Source organism: Mus caroli, unplaced genomic scaffold, assembly GCF_978045245.1.
Source record: "Mus caroli unplaced genomic scaffold, Mus_caroli_1 scaffold_19, whole genome shotgun sequence".
Classification (NCBI taxonomy): Eukaryota; Metazoa; Chordata; class Mammalia; order Rodentia; family Muridae; genus Mus; species Mus caroli.
The window spans coordinates 17,887,165-17,906,113 of record NW_028227274.1 but is presented as its reverse complement, the minus strand read 5'-3'; the positions used below and the strand labels follow the sequence as shown (position 1 = coordinate 17,906,113).

The window sequence follows — 18,949 nt, the reverse complement described above, 5'->3', positions numbered from 1 at the left end:
GCCCAGACTGGTCTTGAATTCACAGAGATCACCTGCCTTTACTTCCCTCTTAAGAGCCAGCAAGCATTAAAGGTGTGTGCAATGATGCATGACCTAAGTGTGTACAATTTTCAACATAGTAACTTATCCTATAAACGAATTGACTTTTTAAAAAACATGGCCGGGCGTGGTGGTGCACGCCTTTAATCCCAGCACTCGGGAGGCAGAGGCAGGCGGATTTCTGAGTTTGAGGCCAGCCTGGTCTACAAAGTGAGTGCCAGGACAGCCAGGGCTACACAGAGAAACCCTGTCTCGAAAAACCAAAAAAAAAAAAAAAACCAAAAAAACATGATAAGTCAGAATTTTGAAGGCATGCACTCTGTGGAGTTCAGTTCGTTGAATGATTTTTTGTATGTGATGAAGCTATTGGAGCAGCTGAGATCTGCATTTTAGCTCTCAAGTCTGTTAGGTCTGAATCTCAGCCTTGATTGATACTAAATCAGCAACAAACATTTGATAGCTTGTAGCTTTGAACCAGAAATATTTTCACCTTCATGAAGTAAAGGAATCACTTCTGCTGGTTGAGTGCCAGGAAGTACAGCACAGCTGAAGAGCACCCAGAAAGCTGGGGTGTCGAGGAGTAGGCATGACTGAGAGAGAAAGTTCTGTTCAGTTGTTACCTCATAAGGACAGAGATGGAGCTAACAGCTGCCCAGCAGAGCAGATGCTGTTTAGATCTTTCATGTATATAGAACACAGTTGAGACAAGAAAGGAGTTCAATTCCCAATAGTCATCACTGCTGAAATAGAGCACAGAGCCAGGCTTGAGCATTGAGCTGCTCATGTTCAATACAGAACAGCCCAAGTGCCTCATCTATGTTTGTATTGCTAGATGATTGAGATGCATATCCTAGAGTTTAGCCTCCAGAGAAACCATAGGGAAAGCTCTGGGCTGTCATGGGGTCTAAAGACAGCAGGGTAAAGTCAGCTTAGGATCCCTCAGGCCTTTACTCTGTCTGTCTTTTTAAGGACAGCAAGGGATCCCTCTACTTCAATTATGGCAAGGCAAACTCGGTGACTTCACTAGAGAGACACTTTAGACCCAGAAGGAAGAGTCGACCCTAGGCATCTACAAAGGCAAGGACAGGCCTCTGCTTTTTCACTTGTGTGCATCCCACTTCCCTTCACTCAACAAAGGGTTTCTGTAGTGAATAAGCCAGGGTCATCGTTTGTTGCTGTGGTAAAATACGTCGGTAATAAGAAACTTAGGAAAGAAAGGATTTGTTTTGGCTAACAGCTCAAAATCAGTCCATCATCTCAAAGAAGTTAAGGCAGGAACTCAGAGCACTGGTTATGGATGGCCCACCCACAATCAAGAGGAGAGAGATTCAACACTCACGCTTACCTCGCCTTTCACCTTCTTTTTGTTGTTGTTTTTGTTTTGTTTTTTTTCAAGACAGGGTTTCTCTGTATAGCCCTGGCTATCCTGGAACTCACTTTGTAGACCAGGCTGGCCTCAAACTCAGAAATCCACCTGCCTCTGCCTCCCAAGTGCTGGGATTAAAGGTGTGCACCACTACGCCTGGCTTTCACCTTCTATACCCTCATATAGTTGAGGACCCAAAGCCAGGGAATGATGCTGCTCACAGTGGGCTTGCTCTTACCATGTTAATCAATAGCCCAAAGCCAGGGAATGATACTGCTCACAGTGGGCTTGGTCTTAACCATGTTAATCAATAGAATCGAGGAAGATCTTTCACAGGCATGCTGACAGACCAGCCTGACCTCTAGACTACCCCCCATTGACACTCCCCATCACACCAGCTAAAGCCCATTACTCTTCTGGAAGGGAACGGTAGTAAATTTTCATGTGACATGAAGGCTCAGTTTAGAATACACAGTAGTCTCTATGTAGAGAAGGAGACATGGGTGAGACCAGCATGAGAGAGAGCACTTAGCTTCTGTAATCATCCTCAAAGGAGATGATAGTGGCTTGGGTTCTAGTGGCTCGGTTGGGTTTTAATTAGAGTGACATTATTTATTCACACAGTGATAAGTAGCTTGTGCTCTCCTTGGCTTTTAGTACTTTATTCTCAAACTTGAATAGACAGTCACAGAGCTCCAGGTTTTAAAGAAAATGCCCAAAAAGGAGATACAGTCAAGCCAGGTAACAGAGAGAAGAAAGAAGACAGAGTCAACAAAACTCACAGAGTCCATGGAGCTAACGGAAAAAGGAAAGAGTATTTCTGAAAGGAGAATGGTTAAGAAAGAGCGATCAGAGCAGAACATCAGTGCACGTGAAAATGTGGTAGTTGAAAGCTTTTGGAAGAATAGCTGGGAGGTGAAGTACCAGCTAACGCGGAACCAAATTGTAAGGAAGCAAAGGCCAAGAGCACCGCTGTCCTCCAAGATAGCACCTCATAGCATTACGCCATCCTGTATGAGAGCCACTCTGAAACTGGACCTCTCACCTGCCCTGGTGAGGCTCTGCTCTGCTCCAAGAAGAGTTCTGTTTCTGTCGATGACATGGTCAGCGTCATAAATGCTGACTGGCATTTTAATTTCTGTTCCTTTTTCCTAGTACTAGGGATCTAGCATGGCCACTGAGTTACATGCCCCATCTATGGCGCTCACTGAGTTTTGCTGTGATTTTTAATATATTAATATGTAATTAATGCACTCACTCACCAGAGTTCTAGAAGAACCACAGCAGAAAAGTTTTTAGGAGTATAGAAGGAAGGGGCTAAAGAACAAAATATAAGGAAAATTTCCAAAGCTTGGTATGGTAGTGTATGCCTTTAATCCTAGCACTTTGAAGGCAGAGGCAAGTGGAATTTTGAGTCCAAGGACAGCCTGGTCTATAGAATGAGTTCCAGGTCAGCCAGGGCTATACAGGGGAAACCCTGCCTCAGACAAAGCATGTGTCTTTAGGAGAGAGATACTCTCCCCAGATGCCCATGTGAATAAGGCACACATCCATTATAAAGTGTCATATTTGTCAATTTTAGAATAAAAGTGAAAAAGAAAAGATATTTTAAAGGGCTATAGAAAAAATGGCAGGAATCAGGAATGTATGAACTCTATTGTCACTGCAAGTAGCTAGAAGCCTGACTTCCAGATTCTTAAGGAAAGTAAAGGCACTGTACCCCAGAATTTTCTACTCAGAATGTCAGTTCCAGGGTAGACGGTGACATTTTCAGTCATTTGTTGGGGAAACACAGACACACACACATAGAGACACACGGACACACAGTCACATGCATGCACACAGACACATACTCACATATACTCATGCAGACACACACAGACATAGACACACACACACACACACACACACACTTTTCAAAGGACCTTCTGAAAGTTAGACCTGAGCAAATTAAGAGAGCCACATAAAAGACCTGAGTGTGAAGGGCATGGAGCAGAAGCCTGTATGATGGTCACATGGCTGGCCCATGAGGACAGTGGTAATCGAGTTGAGGAGAAAAGGAACCGATAGATAATTTGAAATTTCTATAATTACATCAGTTACTAAAGGGATAGGTTATATCAACTGGCCTATCTAGTTATACAAAAAACCAGTTATCTCATTGACAAAGAAGAAGTCAATACAGTCAGCACTGAAGAAATATTTACACAGTATCAATAATAATGTTACAATTTATCTTCCTTTCCATCTTTTCTATTTCACTACAAAAAACCCTGCTTTCGTCATCCAGCACAGCATACTGAGTGACATGTCTCGCGAGGCCACACTCTGGTGTTGGCTGCACTGCATGGCTCCTTCATTTCTACCACAGTCCTTTTCCTTGTGTTTTTGAAACTGATTTTTAAAAACTTGTTAAGGTATTTGTAAATGCCCTCAGTTTTCATTAAATGCCAAACGCAATGTTGCTGTTTCCCGTAGACAGGATCATCACTGTGAATAAAGGAAAATGGTTACAATGTAGGATCTTGGGTTTTATGTCCTAAATTCCTGTATTGTGTTGGTTTAAAGTGTTCTTGTCTTATCATAAGCAGGGACAGAGTGTAAAAAGAGAAACGGCTGTCCGTGCACTGTACTGTAGGACAGCTTCATAGGGAGGAGGCTGGGTGTGTATTATCTAAAAGGTTCTTGGCACACTGTAAACATCAAGACTCCAAAGTCCTCCAGAGTCCATCTGTCCCTCCAAGAAGATGCCCAGCTCTATTCTATTAGGGAAGTGTCTGCTTGTGAGTCACCTTCAGTTTCTTGTCTTAATTTTCTCCCCATTTGCCATGTTAGGGATCAGACCCAGGATTCCAAGGATGCTGGGCAAATGTCCTTATCACTGAGCCACACCCCTCCTTCCAGTCTTAATAAAAATTGTTATTACTCAAAGTGGGCATGTGCAGATGAGCGCAGATGCCCTAGGAGGTGGAGTCACAGAGGTTGTGAGCTGTGTGTTGTAGGTGCAGGAAATACACTTGGGTCTCTGTAAGAGCGGAAAGGGCTCTTGACTACTGAGCCATTTCTCCAGCAGCACCCCTTGTTCATTTTTAATATTGTAGAAAGAGTAGAATATACTTGCCTTTAGTTGTTCAGGGTGTTCTTTGGTATAATATTTTTATTATTTTATCTTTAGGTTTGGTTGCACATAGTCTGTGATCTGGCATATTTTAAGAAAAGCAGAAATACGAGTTGACTTGTTCATATAATGTACATTGTATCAGTATTAGTAACCACTACCTACTTTTCCTCTTTGTCACCAAACATGTCATATGTAAATGTAAACAGTATGCAGTCATGTGCCCCATAGCAACATCACCTGTCAGTGGCATCATTCATATAAAATGGTGGTACCCAAACTGTGTCACCCAATGATACGGCAGGCATAGCTTGTGTACGTAACTCTGGAATGTCTGTACGTTAATCGGTCTCTGACCTCTCAGAAATTACCCTCCACTGGGAAGTGGTGCCTGGCTGTGTTCCATATGCTGCTGACTTGTTTCTTTCACTAACGGGATATAATTATCACTTGGCCATGATACAACAAATTAAGAAGCGATAGGAAATCAGCACATGACCAAGTCTGAGTTCATTTCTGGTTTTCTCTGCTCTGTGGAGACCGGCACACAACCATTCAATCGTGCGATGCTCTTTAATGTGGGTTTCAAAGAGGCCATGAAAGACAGAGCCTGGGACTGTGTGATCTTCCATGATGTGGATCATCTGCCTGAAAATGATCGGAACTACTACGGATGTGGAGAGATGCCGAGGCACTTTGCAGCGAAGCTGGACAAGTACATGTACATGTGAGTAGCTGGGCCCCTCTTGATGCTGTACAGTGAGTGTGGGCTTGCAGCAGCATGCTGGACCTCCATCTCAGCCTGCTCAACAGACTGAGGAGCATCGTCCCCAGCTCCGACATGTCCTAGGGAGCCAGGACAAGGACTGGTTTGTCCATTTGAGATATAAGGGGGTTGAGTTGGGGAAGAGATTTAAATCTAGGTTTTCACCCTTGGGCCTTGCTTAGTCACTCGCTCCTCTCAAGGTTGTTTTCCTTTTCTTGGACAGTAGAGCCCATCTGTGGGATGGCTTTCTTGGATCCTGATCCTACCATGTGCTAGCTGTGTGACCCAATGCAAGCTCTTCCTGACTCCCCTCTCCTTAGAGATGGTTCAGGGTCCCGACTGCCCTTCCACAGATTGCCTGCTCTTTAATTATGTGAAGCAAATGTCCCCTGCTGTGTGTGTGTGTGTGTGTGTGTGTGTGCTATCAAGAGTAGGCAGGTACATAAACACATGTGAGTATGTATCTGAAGGCCAGAGTTTGTCAGCGCTTAGTCATTTTCCATTTTAGTTTTGGACTTGGAGTTAACCACATCATTTAGCCTGGATGGCCAGCAAGCCTCATGACCTGTCTCCTTCCTGGTGCTTGGGCTACTGGCGCACACACACACACACACACACACACACACACACACAGCTTTTTATGTGGGTGCTGGGAATTCAAACTCAGCTCCTTGTGTTTAGGTAGCAAGAAGGTATTCTGAGCCATCTCCCAAGACTCCTATACTGTCTTTACTATGTAAGTAGTTAATCTGTAAAATCTGAAACACTCAAGTCAAAGTTGATGACCCAGTATTGACAGGAGGCTTGAGGAAAACTCAGATGGGAACTTTTCAGTTACAGGCCTTACCACAGGTAGTGCCACCTTGCTTTACCCAAATACCAGCTTTAATTGGCTGTACGTTACAGAGGACCACTTGTGGGAGCTGTACGTATTGCACAAGGTGCTATGGGGATGCTCGAGTATGAGAGTATCCCACTGAGGGCTCAGTTACTTCCTTTCTTCCTCTTCTTTCCTGATTTTTTTCATCTCCGCTCCCTGGTGGGTCATGCTCCCACAGAGAGATAACTTTACCCAGATAGCTTAAGGGCTAGTGTTGAGAGAGAGAGAGAGAGAGAGAGAGAGAGAGAGAGAGAGAGAGAGAGAGAGAGAGAGGGAGAGAGAGGGAGAGAGAGGGAGAGAGAGGGAGAGAGAGAGAGAAAGTAGTGCAGGGTTTGTTTTTTGTTTTGTTTTGTTTTTTTCCTTCTTTTATGGCTGACAAAAAAACCAATTGTGGCCTGGCAGTGGTGGCACATACCTTTAATCCCAGCACTTGGGAGGCAGATGGAGGCGGATTTCTGAGTTCAAGGCCAGCCTGGTCTACAGAGTGAGTTCCAGGACAGCCAGGGCTATACAGAAAAACCCTGTCTTGAATACCGCCTCCCCCCCCCCCAAAAAAAACCCATTGTGTATACATATTCTAAAAAATAGCAACACATGTTGGTGGGTGTGGGTGAGGCAGGCATGTAATTAGCCCAGCCTGTGGGGATGAATGAAGGTTCTTCAAAAGCAGCAATCCCATATTCATTGGAGCAGTCCAAAGGCTCAGACAGAGGGAGGAAGCTTGTTAAGTAGTCACAAAGTTGCAGGTCAGGGTATGCGCAGGTCTATGACCAGACAGTGGTCATGAGTAGATGCTCACAGAGATGGCTTCGCTCTGACCCAGGACCTGCTGGCTTTAGTCTCCTATTACAGTGTAAGATAAGTGCTATTATTAAAATTTTGTTCTTCTTCTTCTTTTTTTAAAATGGTATTGTTTAATATATTCCTGATACTTTCATTTAACTTTTTTGTTGTTGTTGTTGTATACAGAATACAACTCCCAAAAGTTGTTCTAAATGTTTCAAAGTTTGACCAGATCCTTGGAATTTGAGTTAAAGAAAGTAGGGAAAATAATACTTAAATTAAAAATACTTTCATAAATACTAGTGTTTTAAAAATAAAAATATTTGGGGCTGGTGTGATGGCTCAGCAGATGAAAGTGTTTGCAAGCCAGCCTGACTGCCTGAGTTTGATTTCTAGAACCCATGTGGTAGAAGAGGGAACTGACTCACATAGGTGGTCCTCTGTCTCCACCCCTTGACTCCCACAAGTGGTCCTCTGACAACCCCACCACCACCACTACCACCTTGAGCTGTAGCATGGCACCACCCACAATAAGTATGTGAAAAAAATGTTTTAAAAGTATGTATTAAATATCCACGAGTATTTTGTGAGTTTAATCCAAACAGGTAAAAGTTAATTTTAGAAATAGAAATTCATTTAAAAACTAAATGTGTTTATTCCTGATTTATATTTTTGTTTGTTTGCTTTTTGTTTTTTCAAGACAGGGTTTCTCTGTGTAGTCCTGGCTGTCCTGGAACTCATTTTGTAGACCAGGCTGGCCTCGAACTCAGAAATCTGCCTGCCTCTGCCTCCCAAGTGCTGGGATTAAAGGCGTGCGCCACCACTGCCGGGCTCTGATTTATATTTTTACTTATTCTGTTCTGTGTAATACATAATATAAAGTCAGTTAATATTTTAAAATGTTTTCAGCTTAGCAAAATCTAACATTGCATCGACAGTTACTAATATGTTTAAGCATGGGGTTTTTTTGTGTGTGTGTGAGAGAGAAGATTATGCACATTTTGAAAAATGGGTCTTGAGTCATAAAATAAAAGTATTAGTGGATTTCATTTGACATGCATGTTTTGATTTTACATTTGACTTAAGTACTTGCTTTGATATCCTATAAAAGTATTTTATTTTCCAGTTCACATCCCCCAAAATCTACAAGTCTATAGTGTATGAGAGGTGGGGCAGGGCATGTGTGACCGTCCTGATGGATGGGGAACGCTGTGTCCTCTTCTCTTCCAGTCTTCCCTATAAGGAGTTTTTTGGTGGGGTGAGTGGCCTGACGGTGGAGCAATTCAGGAAGATCAACGGCTTTCCCAATGCCTTCTGGGGATGGGGAGGAGAGGACGATGACCTTTGGAACAGGTACGTCAAGGACGAGTGGCTTGGTAACTCAGGTCTGAATTTTGTCTGTATTTGGTAAATCACACCCCTCTTAAGAAAGGAGGCTGGGTTGGGAAGCTTTGGAATGTTTCAGATTTGTTTTTGTTGTTTCCTCTTTTTGTCTTGGAATTCATTTAATTCATTTTATGTTATCCTGCAGAGTTCACTACGCTGGCTACAATGTAACCCGGCCAGAAGGGAACTTGGGAAAATACATATCTATTCCTCATCACCATCGAGGGGAAGTACAGTTCTTAGGACGGTGAGTGTGATGTCATCTTGAGACTTCGGGGCTTCCAAATTAATATGCTGCATGTTGTTGTTGTTTTAAAGGAAGGAACTTTCTTTCATAATCAAAGGTCTCTGGCAAATGTTTTTGGGTTGCAGTTATAGGGTGTGTGTCTGTGTGTGTATGTGGGGGGTGGTCTATATATGTTTGTGTCTGTGTGGCATGTGTGTATGTGTGTGTATATAGAGGGAGAGACAGATGTAGACAATCATGCCTATGTTCATATCAAGTTAACTTCTTATTTTTAGAATGTTTCCCTTACTTAAAATATAATCTAACTTGTGATAGTATAAAATTCTCTCTCTTTAAGGTAACCTGTTTTTGACTAGTCTAATTTAAAATAATGGCTTAGAGAGTTTAAAGCATGCCTTTACTATAAGAATGCCTCAGAATATATTTTCCTCTTTTGAACACATTTCCCACTGTTTTCCCTTAGGTATAAATTACTTCGGTATTCCAAGGAGCGGCAGTACATCGATGGACTGAACAATTTATTATACACACCCAAAATACTGGTTGATAGGCTGTATACAAATATATCTGTAAACCTCATGCCAGAATTAGCTCCAATTGAAGACTATTAAAAGAAGTCATTCTCATGGTGGGGTAGACCACAGTGCTGGATCATGAACTTGGCTTGGAGTGCCCTCACCGTGGGAGTTAGAGATTGGGGTGTATCTCAGTGTCCCGGTCTGTAAAAAGAGCCAGCAATCTTTAATGTTTACAGCGCGGGCTCCATCCGTCACACTCTCCCACTCTCCCCCTGCTGGGAGCGTCCCCCCATGGCAAGCACTGTAGATATAAGAACCCATTGCTTGGGACTGGAAGTGAAGAAAACTCCCTACACAGAGAAGATTTTTATACTGAAATCTATAATTTAATTCAAGAGAATGCTTTTATTTCCGTTCAAACATATTTTGTACATATGTGATGTAAATTAAATGTGTTCAAATTGTTGGAAAACAAGATGTCACAATTTTGCATGTAATTGGTTATGCCTTCATTGGACTTTTATAGACATTTTTTATTCGCATGGGGAAAAATGTAAATTTATGTCGCCAAACAAAGGTTAAGCCTTGTGTGAAATGAAGGGACTGTCAGCGACAGACAAAGATAATATAGTAACCGTTCTGTCCTATTGGTGTTCAGCTTTAGACCTTCAGCCTCATGGGAGGAGGCACGGTCCTCTGAGGGCTTTGAAGGAAGGAAGGACTTGCGTAACTTTTCTTCCTGCCACGATTACCTGTTTTGTTTTGTCTATTTTTTCCCTTGCTTGCAGTCTCATCAGATCTTGCCAAGTCAACAGCCATATTGTTTATGCATACTGCATGAGTATTACCAAGAAAACCTTCAGAGTTGTAAAGTGACGTGCTGTACAGGACTTCTTCATGTTAAATGTCTCTATGTACCTCCGCGTGTCAGGGATCTTGTGCCTCAAAAAAACGTTCCCAAGGTTGTGTTTATACACGGTATATATATTTTTTTCAATCTCATAATGAAAACATTATTATTCCCACCTTAGAAGAACCAAAAGAGGGTATCTTCTTTTAAAAACTTTTTTTTTTGAAAGAATGACTTTATGGAAAATCCAGTAGTGCTTATACAGATGAATTATACTATTAGATGAGAGATTAGATGCTCTATTTTTATGAAGATAAATGCTTAGATTAAAACAAACTTCAACTTTAATTCTCAGACATACATGGTTCCCTTTCACATCAGCTAGTCACTCCTACTGCTTTTTTCACTTTTAAGAAATCTCTGGTGTTATCCAATTTTTTTTTTTTTCACTACAAGTATAATTTAATTCACACCACCACCACCATGGTGCTGGGTATTGAGCCGAGGGCCTATAGACTTACCTTACAATCATTAATTGACTGTGTGGATATTGTGACTTCTGCTCACCCTCCACACTTGGGTGAGGTTTTCAATGACCAGACAACAACAAAGCCCAAATAGTGTTCTTACTTTGAAAATTATTGATTATAAAAATTCTTGAAAAATAGCCTATATTCACATGTAAGATCTTATCTCTCATATTTAAACAAATTTAGAACAACATCGTCTGTCAAGTGAACCCTAAGAGTGAGAGAATTCTGGATGTGAGAAACTTTGCTCCCCTTGTCTAATGTTGAGAGCTTAGCTTTCAATTGTCATTGTCTGTCATAGTTTTGGTAATGCTGATGACCACAAGTCAAACCCTACAGTAATAACTAAAATTCTTGCACTGGAGAAGACAGATGCCCTGTCGTGACAGCAACCTCTCCGTGCTTATTCTTAGAACTGCTTCTAAAATATTTACTTCCCAACTTTTTTAGCTACTCAAAAGAGAGTGAAAAAAAAAATCTCAACTTCTGGAGATGAAGATTTTTGTATGTTATCAGCTTATGTTCTGTCTCCTGTGGCCAATGAAGTGTTTAATTTGACCGAATGACAGCAGAATGTAATGTTAAGGCGGGTGAGACAGGGCTCTTTGGTCCCTCCTTACAGTGCTGTGGGAGGCTGTGCCATGTGGAATCTTATTGGAGGACACACACTTCATAATGTGGCGGGCTGTCCACAGTGGGGTGCCTTTTGCATTGATACTCAGTTCACAGTTTTAGGAAATTTCAGAACTGGTCATCTGCCTTACTTTCTTAGGTTAAGTCTGGAATTAATATGGCTTCCGGAATTGGATGTAAGTAATTTTGCTATATCTTCGTGTTGCATCTGCAATGTCAGCTTGTGAGAACCACCTTTTCTAATTCAGACCTGGGTATGTTTCCATGGATGACAGTTTTGCCTAGTTACCATGACCACATGACAATAAATCTCTTTCTTACATACTAGCACAAGCAGGCAGTCTGATAGAATCAAATCTATTTGGTGGCTTTGCACTGGGTGTCTGTCTCCCATCCGCTGCCTGGCTGACTGGTATTTAAAGGCGGGTTTTGTTTTTTTGTTTTGTTTTTTCCTAAACAACTTAAATCAAGAAAGTTGAAACTTATCTGAAATTAGGAAGAACACCCTCTGGGAACTTATCTGTTAGATGGCTTAGTCTCAAATCTAGTGTGGTCCCAGCTGCTGGGAGGTCCTTGTGGCATTGGGGAAATGATATGGTGCCTTTGAACTAAAGAAAGAAATCATGGCTGATGGGGAGAAAGTTCCTACATTCATTGATTTCCCACATTCTGTCTGATTTTCAATGAAGTTAAGTATTTGCCAAATTAGGGTTTTAATGAGGTGGCTTCCACAGCCCCCTTTTTATATTTATTTTCAGTTGTAGACCCTTGAGATGGCTCAGGGTGTAAAGGTGCCTGCACCAAGCCTGACAACCTGCATTTGATCCCTGGGACCCACACTGTAGAAGGAGAGACCTCCCCTTACACAGTATTCTCAGATTTCCATATGTGTAAGCACACACATGTACACACACACACAGCAAATTAAAAAGTAAAAGTTAAATTTCTGAATTTTAAGTACAAAATTATCTATTAAAAATTCCTATCCCAGCTCTCCAGAAGCAGGGGCAGGTTCTCTGAGTTCAAGGCCAGCCTGGTCTACAGAATGAGTTTCAAGACAGTTGGGCCTACACAGAGAAACCCTGTTTCAAAAACACCAAAAACTCCTATTCCAATTGATACTGATAACCCTTGTAAAAGGAAATGGAAGAATTATCAATACAATATTGCCCCTTGGGAGATCCCTGGGGGGAATCAGATTTGTGTCATTGTATCTGTCCTGTTTCTTTATGTACCTTTCAGATAAATAACACTCTAGATTTCTTGCCTTGGATTTGCAGATTTGTTATTTGAGAAGCAAATTGTCATGGTGTTTTTGGGAAGGTGGAAGTGTACTTAAGGTTATTTATTAAGATATGGAAGTAAGTGCATTGACGTAAATGCTAGTGATTCCTTGCTGTCTTTTTTTTTTTTTTTTTTTGTCTTGTTTTGCTTCTCATGGACATGTTTGTACTTTTTTTATCATTGTCTTTTATGAAATATAATGTTCTAAAGATTTTGTGTGGTGATGTCATTGTTTTATCTCAGAATGTCTTGGGGGGTTATCTGGTTTTCTTCTCCCTAAATTTTGAGAGAATTGTTGATGCCTTAGTAGATGTTAAGAACATTCTGAAAATATGCACATGGAGATCAGAGCTTAAATACACTCAGTGCTCACCATGACTCCCTCCAAAACACACTGTCATTTAGTACTCATCCGTACACTTGGTAACCCATGATATCAAGTGTTTTCCCCACAAATGTGAAGACCTGAGGTTGTTCCTCGAAGCCATGATATTCTGGACATGGTAACTCATCGCAGATCCCGTGGTGAGATGGGAAGTGGAGACAGGAAGATGCCTGAGTCTTTAGTGCCAGCCAGCCTGATACAAACAACAACGAGCAACAAAAAAGATCCTGACTTAAGCAGAAGCAAGGGGCGGTGAAGTTGTCCTCTGACCTCCACCTGCAAGCTGTGGGATGGTGCAGATGCATATGCACATACACATCCCCACCAACAACAAACACAAGAGCTGTGTTCTCACCTGTAGCCTTCACTTTCTTTTCTAGGTGCAGCTTCTGGGAACCAAACTGAAAGTTATAGTTAACTAATTTTTCAGATATTAAGTCATCTTAAAGATATTTAAAGAAAAGCAGTCAAATTTCAAACACCTCGGGGCTAGATTTGTTTAGTACTGGCTTCATCATGCTTTTGTGGACTTACTATTTCTGTACTGAATTTCTGTACTAATAGTTAGACAACTTGTGAACTGCAGGTTATCACTGCATAGCACAAATGATGTCAGTCATTAACCACCATTTAACCAATTAGTCATAAATTTTAATTAGGTTATCTTGCCTAAGGTGCATAGCTCTGGTGTGTGTTCAGAGAACAGGGCTTTCTTAAATCAAGTGTTACTGTGGATGGAACTAAGAACCTCTAAAAGAGCACTCTACCACTGAGCTATATTCCCAGGCTATTATTTTGATTTTCTGAGATAGTTCCCAGGCTGCTCTAGGACTGACTGTGTGGCCCAGACTGGCCTCCTTATTATTCTGGTGCCTCAGTCTCTCAAGTGCTGGGATTACAAGGATATGCATCTATACTTGGAGGTTGAATTTAATAGCCATGAGTTTATTTTTGGTTCTGTCTTTAAATACATGTTGGGACCAAATGGTTTTATCTAGAGAAGGCTCTATTTGTAAGGAGTCTTATACTTTATCACTCTTGATTAAAATGACCTCAGAACAAAGTGATTTGCAACTACAGTATAATTAAGGGGAGGAAGAGGAAAGAAAGGAAAGTGTGGGGAGGGAAGAGAAAACGGTTTGGACAAGAAAACTGAACTCTTTCTCAACATGTTCTGTTTTGTTGACAAGGTCTCCTGTATCCCAGGTTGGCCTTGAGGCTCATGTGTGGCCAAAGCCAGCCTAGGACTCCTGATCCTCCTGCATCCATCTCCCAAGTGCTGGGAATGACTGGGGTGATGCCCTTCCAGAGGACTAGAGAGTTCAGTAAGCAAGCACCAGCTGCTTATCAACATGCCCAGACTTCAGACAGTCTTATAATACAGTTTGATGTGCTTGAAATATATTATTAATTTAATCTTTACTGTTTCCACTTGTGTTCTAGAGGCTCTTCGTGGTAGTTTGAATATTCAGCCCAGGGAGTGGCATGATTTGGAGGTGTGGCCTTGTTGGAGGAAGTGTGCCACCATGGTGTGGGCTTTAAGACCCTCATCCTATCTGCATGGAAGCAAGTCTTCTGTTTCCTTTCGGAACAAGATGTAGAACTCTCAGCTTCTCTAGCTCCATGCCTGCCTGGATGCTGCCATGCTCCCACCTTAATAATAATGTACTGAACCTCTGAATCTATAAGGCAACCACAATTAAATGTTGTCCTTAGAAGAGCTGCCTTGGTCATGGTGTCTTTGCACAGCAGTAAAACCCTAACCAAGATACTCTTGAAGGGGCAGCAGACACTCTGACCTTCAAGAAGTATCCGTTTTCTGAGCATAAAACCAGTAGAGTGTTAGACCTGAAGAACACGTGCCATCAATGAGGCTGCACTTGGTGATTCTCGTTCCTGAGTGTCACGTCACTGTAGGAGTGACTCTTCTCCATTTGTAGACTGCTTCCCAGCTCTAAACATGGACTCTGAAAGGGTAGTTGAAATGATTGTTCTTCTGCAATAGACTAACATGCCAGTAAACTCTATTGAGGTTTGGTCTATCACTATGTGTTATAAAGCTAAATACTGGCCCCCAAAATCTGGTTGTCTCCAGGGACAAGGAGATCATCCCACACAAGTGATATGCATGTAACCGTGCCCACCCTGCCTCCTCCAAGTTATCCTTCATTGGTAAATGAAGATGCCTACAGCCTGTAGTTGGGCCAAAGAGGTAGGCAGGGCTTCAGTTCCCGGGTTTGGGACCTGAAGCAGAGACCAGGGAGAGGAGAGAGAAATGGAAAAAGGAGAAGACACTATGGAGTAGGTGAGTCATGAAAACATGGCCATGAGAGCTGGCCAATTGGAGTAAGAGTGACCCCCAACAGAACAGGCAAGCTATAACTCAGGGTTATTGATAAGGAAGTAGACACTAATAGCTTAGAAGGTTGATATCTGCCCAGCTCTAGTGCTTTAAGGGCTTCTCATCAATATGAAGGTTTTGTGTGTTTTATCTGGGAACTAAACAAAGGTGGTGTAGAAAGCCCCGACTGAGATTAATTTTTACCACAACAGACTCCTAGGAAGGCTCTGTGGGAAGACTCAGACCAGACAGATAAAGGCCATTAGCCAGCAAACAGTAAGCTGTGAAAGCTGAATGGTTCTCAGTTCTGTGAGCTGCTGGAGAATTATGGGAAGAATTAGGTAAGCTAACACGTGGAAGACACTTGGCATTCCCAGCAAGAACTTGATTTGTATGAAACCAGTTCCTGACTTTACCTTGAAAGCCTTTCTTCCCTGCCAATGGCCTAGGTTATGTTTAAGAAATATTTGGCAGGGAGTCCTTTGACTCTCAGAAGTTTTGACAGTGGTTATACATATTGCACAAACAATTAGTAAAACTGGCAACGGTCCTTGATTGACACGTGCCAGGAGTAGTAGTAGGAGTAGAAACGTGGCCAAGTAACAGGTGTTTAGGAGTAAATATAATAGTTTCTTCACCACTAGCTAATGTCAAAGGGCCATGTAAGAAGAAAGGGAAGAAACATACCACATCTTCACCATGCCAAGTCAGTATCATTGCTCTCTCAACACTGTGTACACACACATGCACACGAATGCCGACCTGTGAAAGGTAGCCTGGTTCCTGGCTGAGCTAAAGCTTGAAACCTTGGAAACCCTGAAGGGATGGTAGGCACCAGGCCCCTGCCACTAGCTGCAGTCCCTCATAGATTTGTGGCCATCAGTCATGTAAGGGCAACACCCCAAGCCCCTCCGCAGGTAGAGGACTAGTGGACATGACCTATGGTCACATAGGCTCAGACAGATCTCCATTTTAATGAGGTACCTAAAGGCCTGCAGGGCTTAGCCAATAAGCTTTCCTTCCCAGAAACTCCTCCCTGCAAAAGGTGTTTAACTTCAGGCTCACCCTGAGAAATGGGGTATGGTTTTACTCAGCCACTTTATCCTCCATGACAATAAATGACTTAAAACCATGGACTGCCTCTTTTCACTGGGATCCACCGTGGAGAACCATGGAGAAGGCCTTTGCCTATAGAGAGTAGAAGACCTCTAATCTCCCATAGAAGACCTCTCTGTGCTCCTAGCCACGGCCCCCACCAAGTTCAATACTGCCACCCGTCAAGCCATAGACTCTCCCCTCAGGATCCTCCTCCACCCCCGCCCCTCTTCCCCGAGCCAGATCCAGCCCATGGGTCCCCACTTCATTTTCAGCTCTTCTGAGGCTTCCAGCGGAACGTGGGTGTCTGAGAGCCTGAGAACTAGATGGGCTTGTTGCAGGCCCGGGGGACCCTCAAGCCAGTTCTGGCTGTCCTGCACCTCAGACTGTGTTGCCCCACCCTAGGGGCTGGCCTACCGCCCAACACTCCCTCATCCCACCCTCTGCGACTGTGAGGGGTAAATGTGGTCGACTTCCCGTGTCTGGCCTCCCCAAGTGGCCATGCCCTGTGGCAGAGCAGACGTGGGACCCAAAACTCTATGCGCGCGCGCGCACACACACACACACACACACAAGCACACAAACACACAATCATGGTAAATGGTTGTTACAAAATGATCATGAGTTCCTTTTTGTGGTGATCCCTGTGCCTCAGACCCCTGACAGGACAACAGGCATACTCTACCACACCTGGCCTCTTTGATTTTTCTTATTTTAACGTGCTTTGACTGTCTTGTAGGACAGGGCCAGCTTACAAAATGGTTAATGAAGAGAATGTTTCACTTATTACATTCTAAGCTCTTTCACATCTATGCAGACACATGAGTAGGTTCAGAGTGAAAGTAGATTCACTTTGCATTTCCAAGAGAGGGTCCAAGCAGAGCAGGCAAACTGCAGTGCTTGGCACTCCTGCTCATTCGCACATGGCTGAAGGAATTTTGAAGATTTCCTGAAGTTCATACATCCCAGGACTTAACAACCTACAAAATCCTTGCTAGAAGTCAATTTACCACAAGATCCCCTCCTCCCTCTAGGGAAGATGTGATCAGCATTCACTCCCTCCTCAAAAGGTGCCAATCCCAACCCAACCTTATATGCCACCTTCGTCCACCCTGGAGAGCCAGTGGGTCTATTAAGGTTATTTACATAGCATGAGGGACCATAAAGCAGCCACACCGGAAAGGGTTTACCCCATGTGATGGTGACCTCCCCGTGGTCCCATAGATGGCACACCTTTTTCCTACCTTTCCCCAGTTTATATATTAGCTATGGGCCATCAAGGCAGAACCATGTACAAATGGCTAGAAGGAGTGGCCAGATACTCAGGCTGAGGGTTAGTGACTTTCTCATCTTCCTTCTGGGGGGAACATTAACAGTATTAATATTAATCAAGATGACCTCTCTCGAGTGTAGGTGCAGCTGATCTCAGGAAGATGGTGGCAGTTTGGCTCAGAGGATAACACCTTACAACACAATTTATAACTTTGGATTTTAAGTCCAAAGAAATTCAACAATCTGTGAAGGCTTTCCACATCCACGAGCATGCACACACAGTGAGTGGTCTATGTGTAGTACAAAGGGTTCCATCACCTATAAGGAGAATTTGTAAAATAAGGAAATAAAAGCTAGCCAACGGGCTATTAGGAAAAACTGGAGGAAATAATCAAGTAAATATTTGGGTTGTTTTTGGTTTTGGTTTTGGTTTTGGTTTTTCGAGACAGGGTTTCTCTGTGTAGCCCTGGCTGTCCTGGAACTCACTCTGTATACCAGGCTGGCCTCAAATTCAGAAATCTGCCTCCCAAGTTCTGGGATTAAAGGCGTGTGCCATCACTGCCCAGAAAATATTTGTTAATAATGAGCTTTTAGTAGCTACTTATCTAAAAGTTCCTTTTAGAAGTCATTAGTGTAAGTGGATGCAATTTCACTCTGTGCCCTGAAGCTAAAGCATTATAATTACAAATCCCGTTGAAGAACAAACTGAACAGAAGTCATGGAACTAAGGAGAAAACTTTCAAGCCATTCAATTTACTTCCATTACTTTTCCTTAGATATGAAATAGAGATTTAAAAAAAATCTCCTTTCTCCTTTCTTCTTCCCTTCTTTGTTTGTCTTTTTATGCAGTCCAAACTGACCTGGAACACACAATGTTCCCCCTGCCCAATATAAACAGAACTGCTGTCTCTGCACTGGGCGGTCATACTAGGCTCTCAGTGCCCACTGTCCAGTCCCTTAGCTATAGGTTGAGCTCCGGAAGGCCCTGGTTAATCACCACTCCTCTTACAAAACTCTCCAGACTTCTTGCCTCAATAGGATGTCCCACAGATTCCAATAACCAAAGTGCCATCTTTTCTGTGGATGGTGTCAGTCTCCACCGCAGGTCCTCGGTTCTTCATTACTTACTTTTCTTTTCATGACTGGGATTTTGCTATGTACTTGCCTATTGGCTCCTGGTAACTGCTACAGATTAGCAGTTTCCCCCTTCTTAGTGAGGCCCCTAGTCCTCAGGAACCCACAATACACTTTTCTATTTTGTGACTATAGGGTTTAAATATTTTTATGACAATGTTGACTGGCTATTCTATCCAGCTGGCCTGCCTTCTTATCTTCCTGCCTTTCTTCCACCCCGTGTATGTGTCTGTGTAAGGTGCATGCATGTAGATGTGTTTATATGCGTTGTACACGTGTGTCAGAGTTTCATGTTAAGTATCTTCTCTTACTACTCCCCCTT

General features: G+C 42.7%; 1 protein-coding gene across 1 annotated transcript in view; it reads left to right on the top strand.

Moving 5' to 3' along the window:
* The window catches only part of B4galt6 (beta-1,4-galactosyltransferase 6), a 61,594-nt gene extending 48,518 nt beyond the window's left edge, over nt 1–13,076 (top strand). The window contains exons 6-9 of the mRNA XM_021150701.3: nt 5,063–5,250; nt 8,183–8,305; nt 8,484–8,585; nt 9,049–13,076. Of these exons, the coding sequence (XP_021006360.1) occupies nt 5,063–5,250; nt 8,183–8,305; nt 8,484–8,585; nt 9,049–9,196 (561 nt within the window). The 3' untranslated portion in view covers nt 9,197–13,076. The remainder of the gene's footprint in view (nt 1–5,062; nt 5,251–8,182; nt 8,306–8,483; nt 8,586–9,048) is intronic.
* Nucleotides 13,077–18,949: the final 5,873 nt, after the last annotated feature.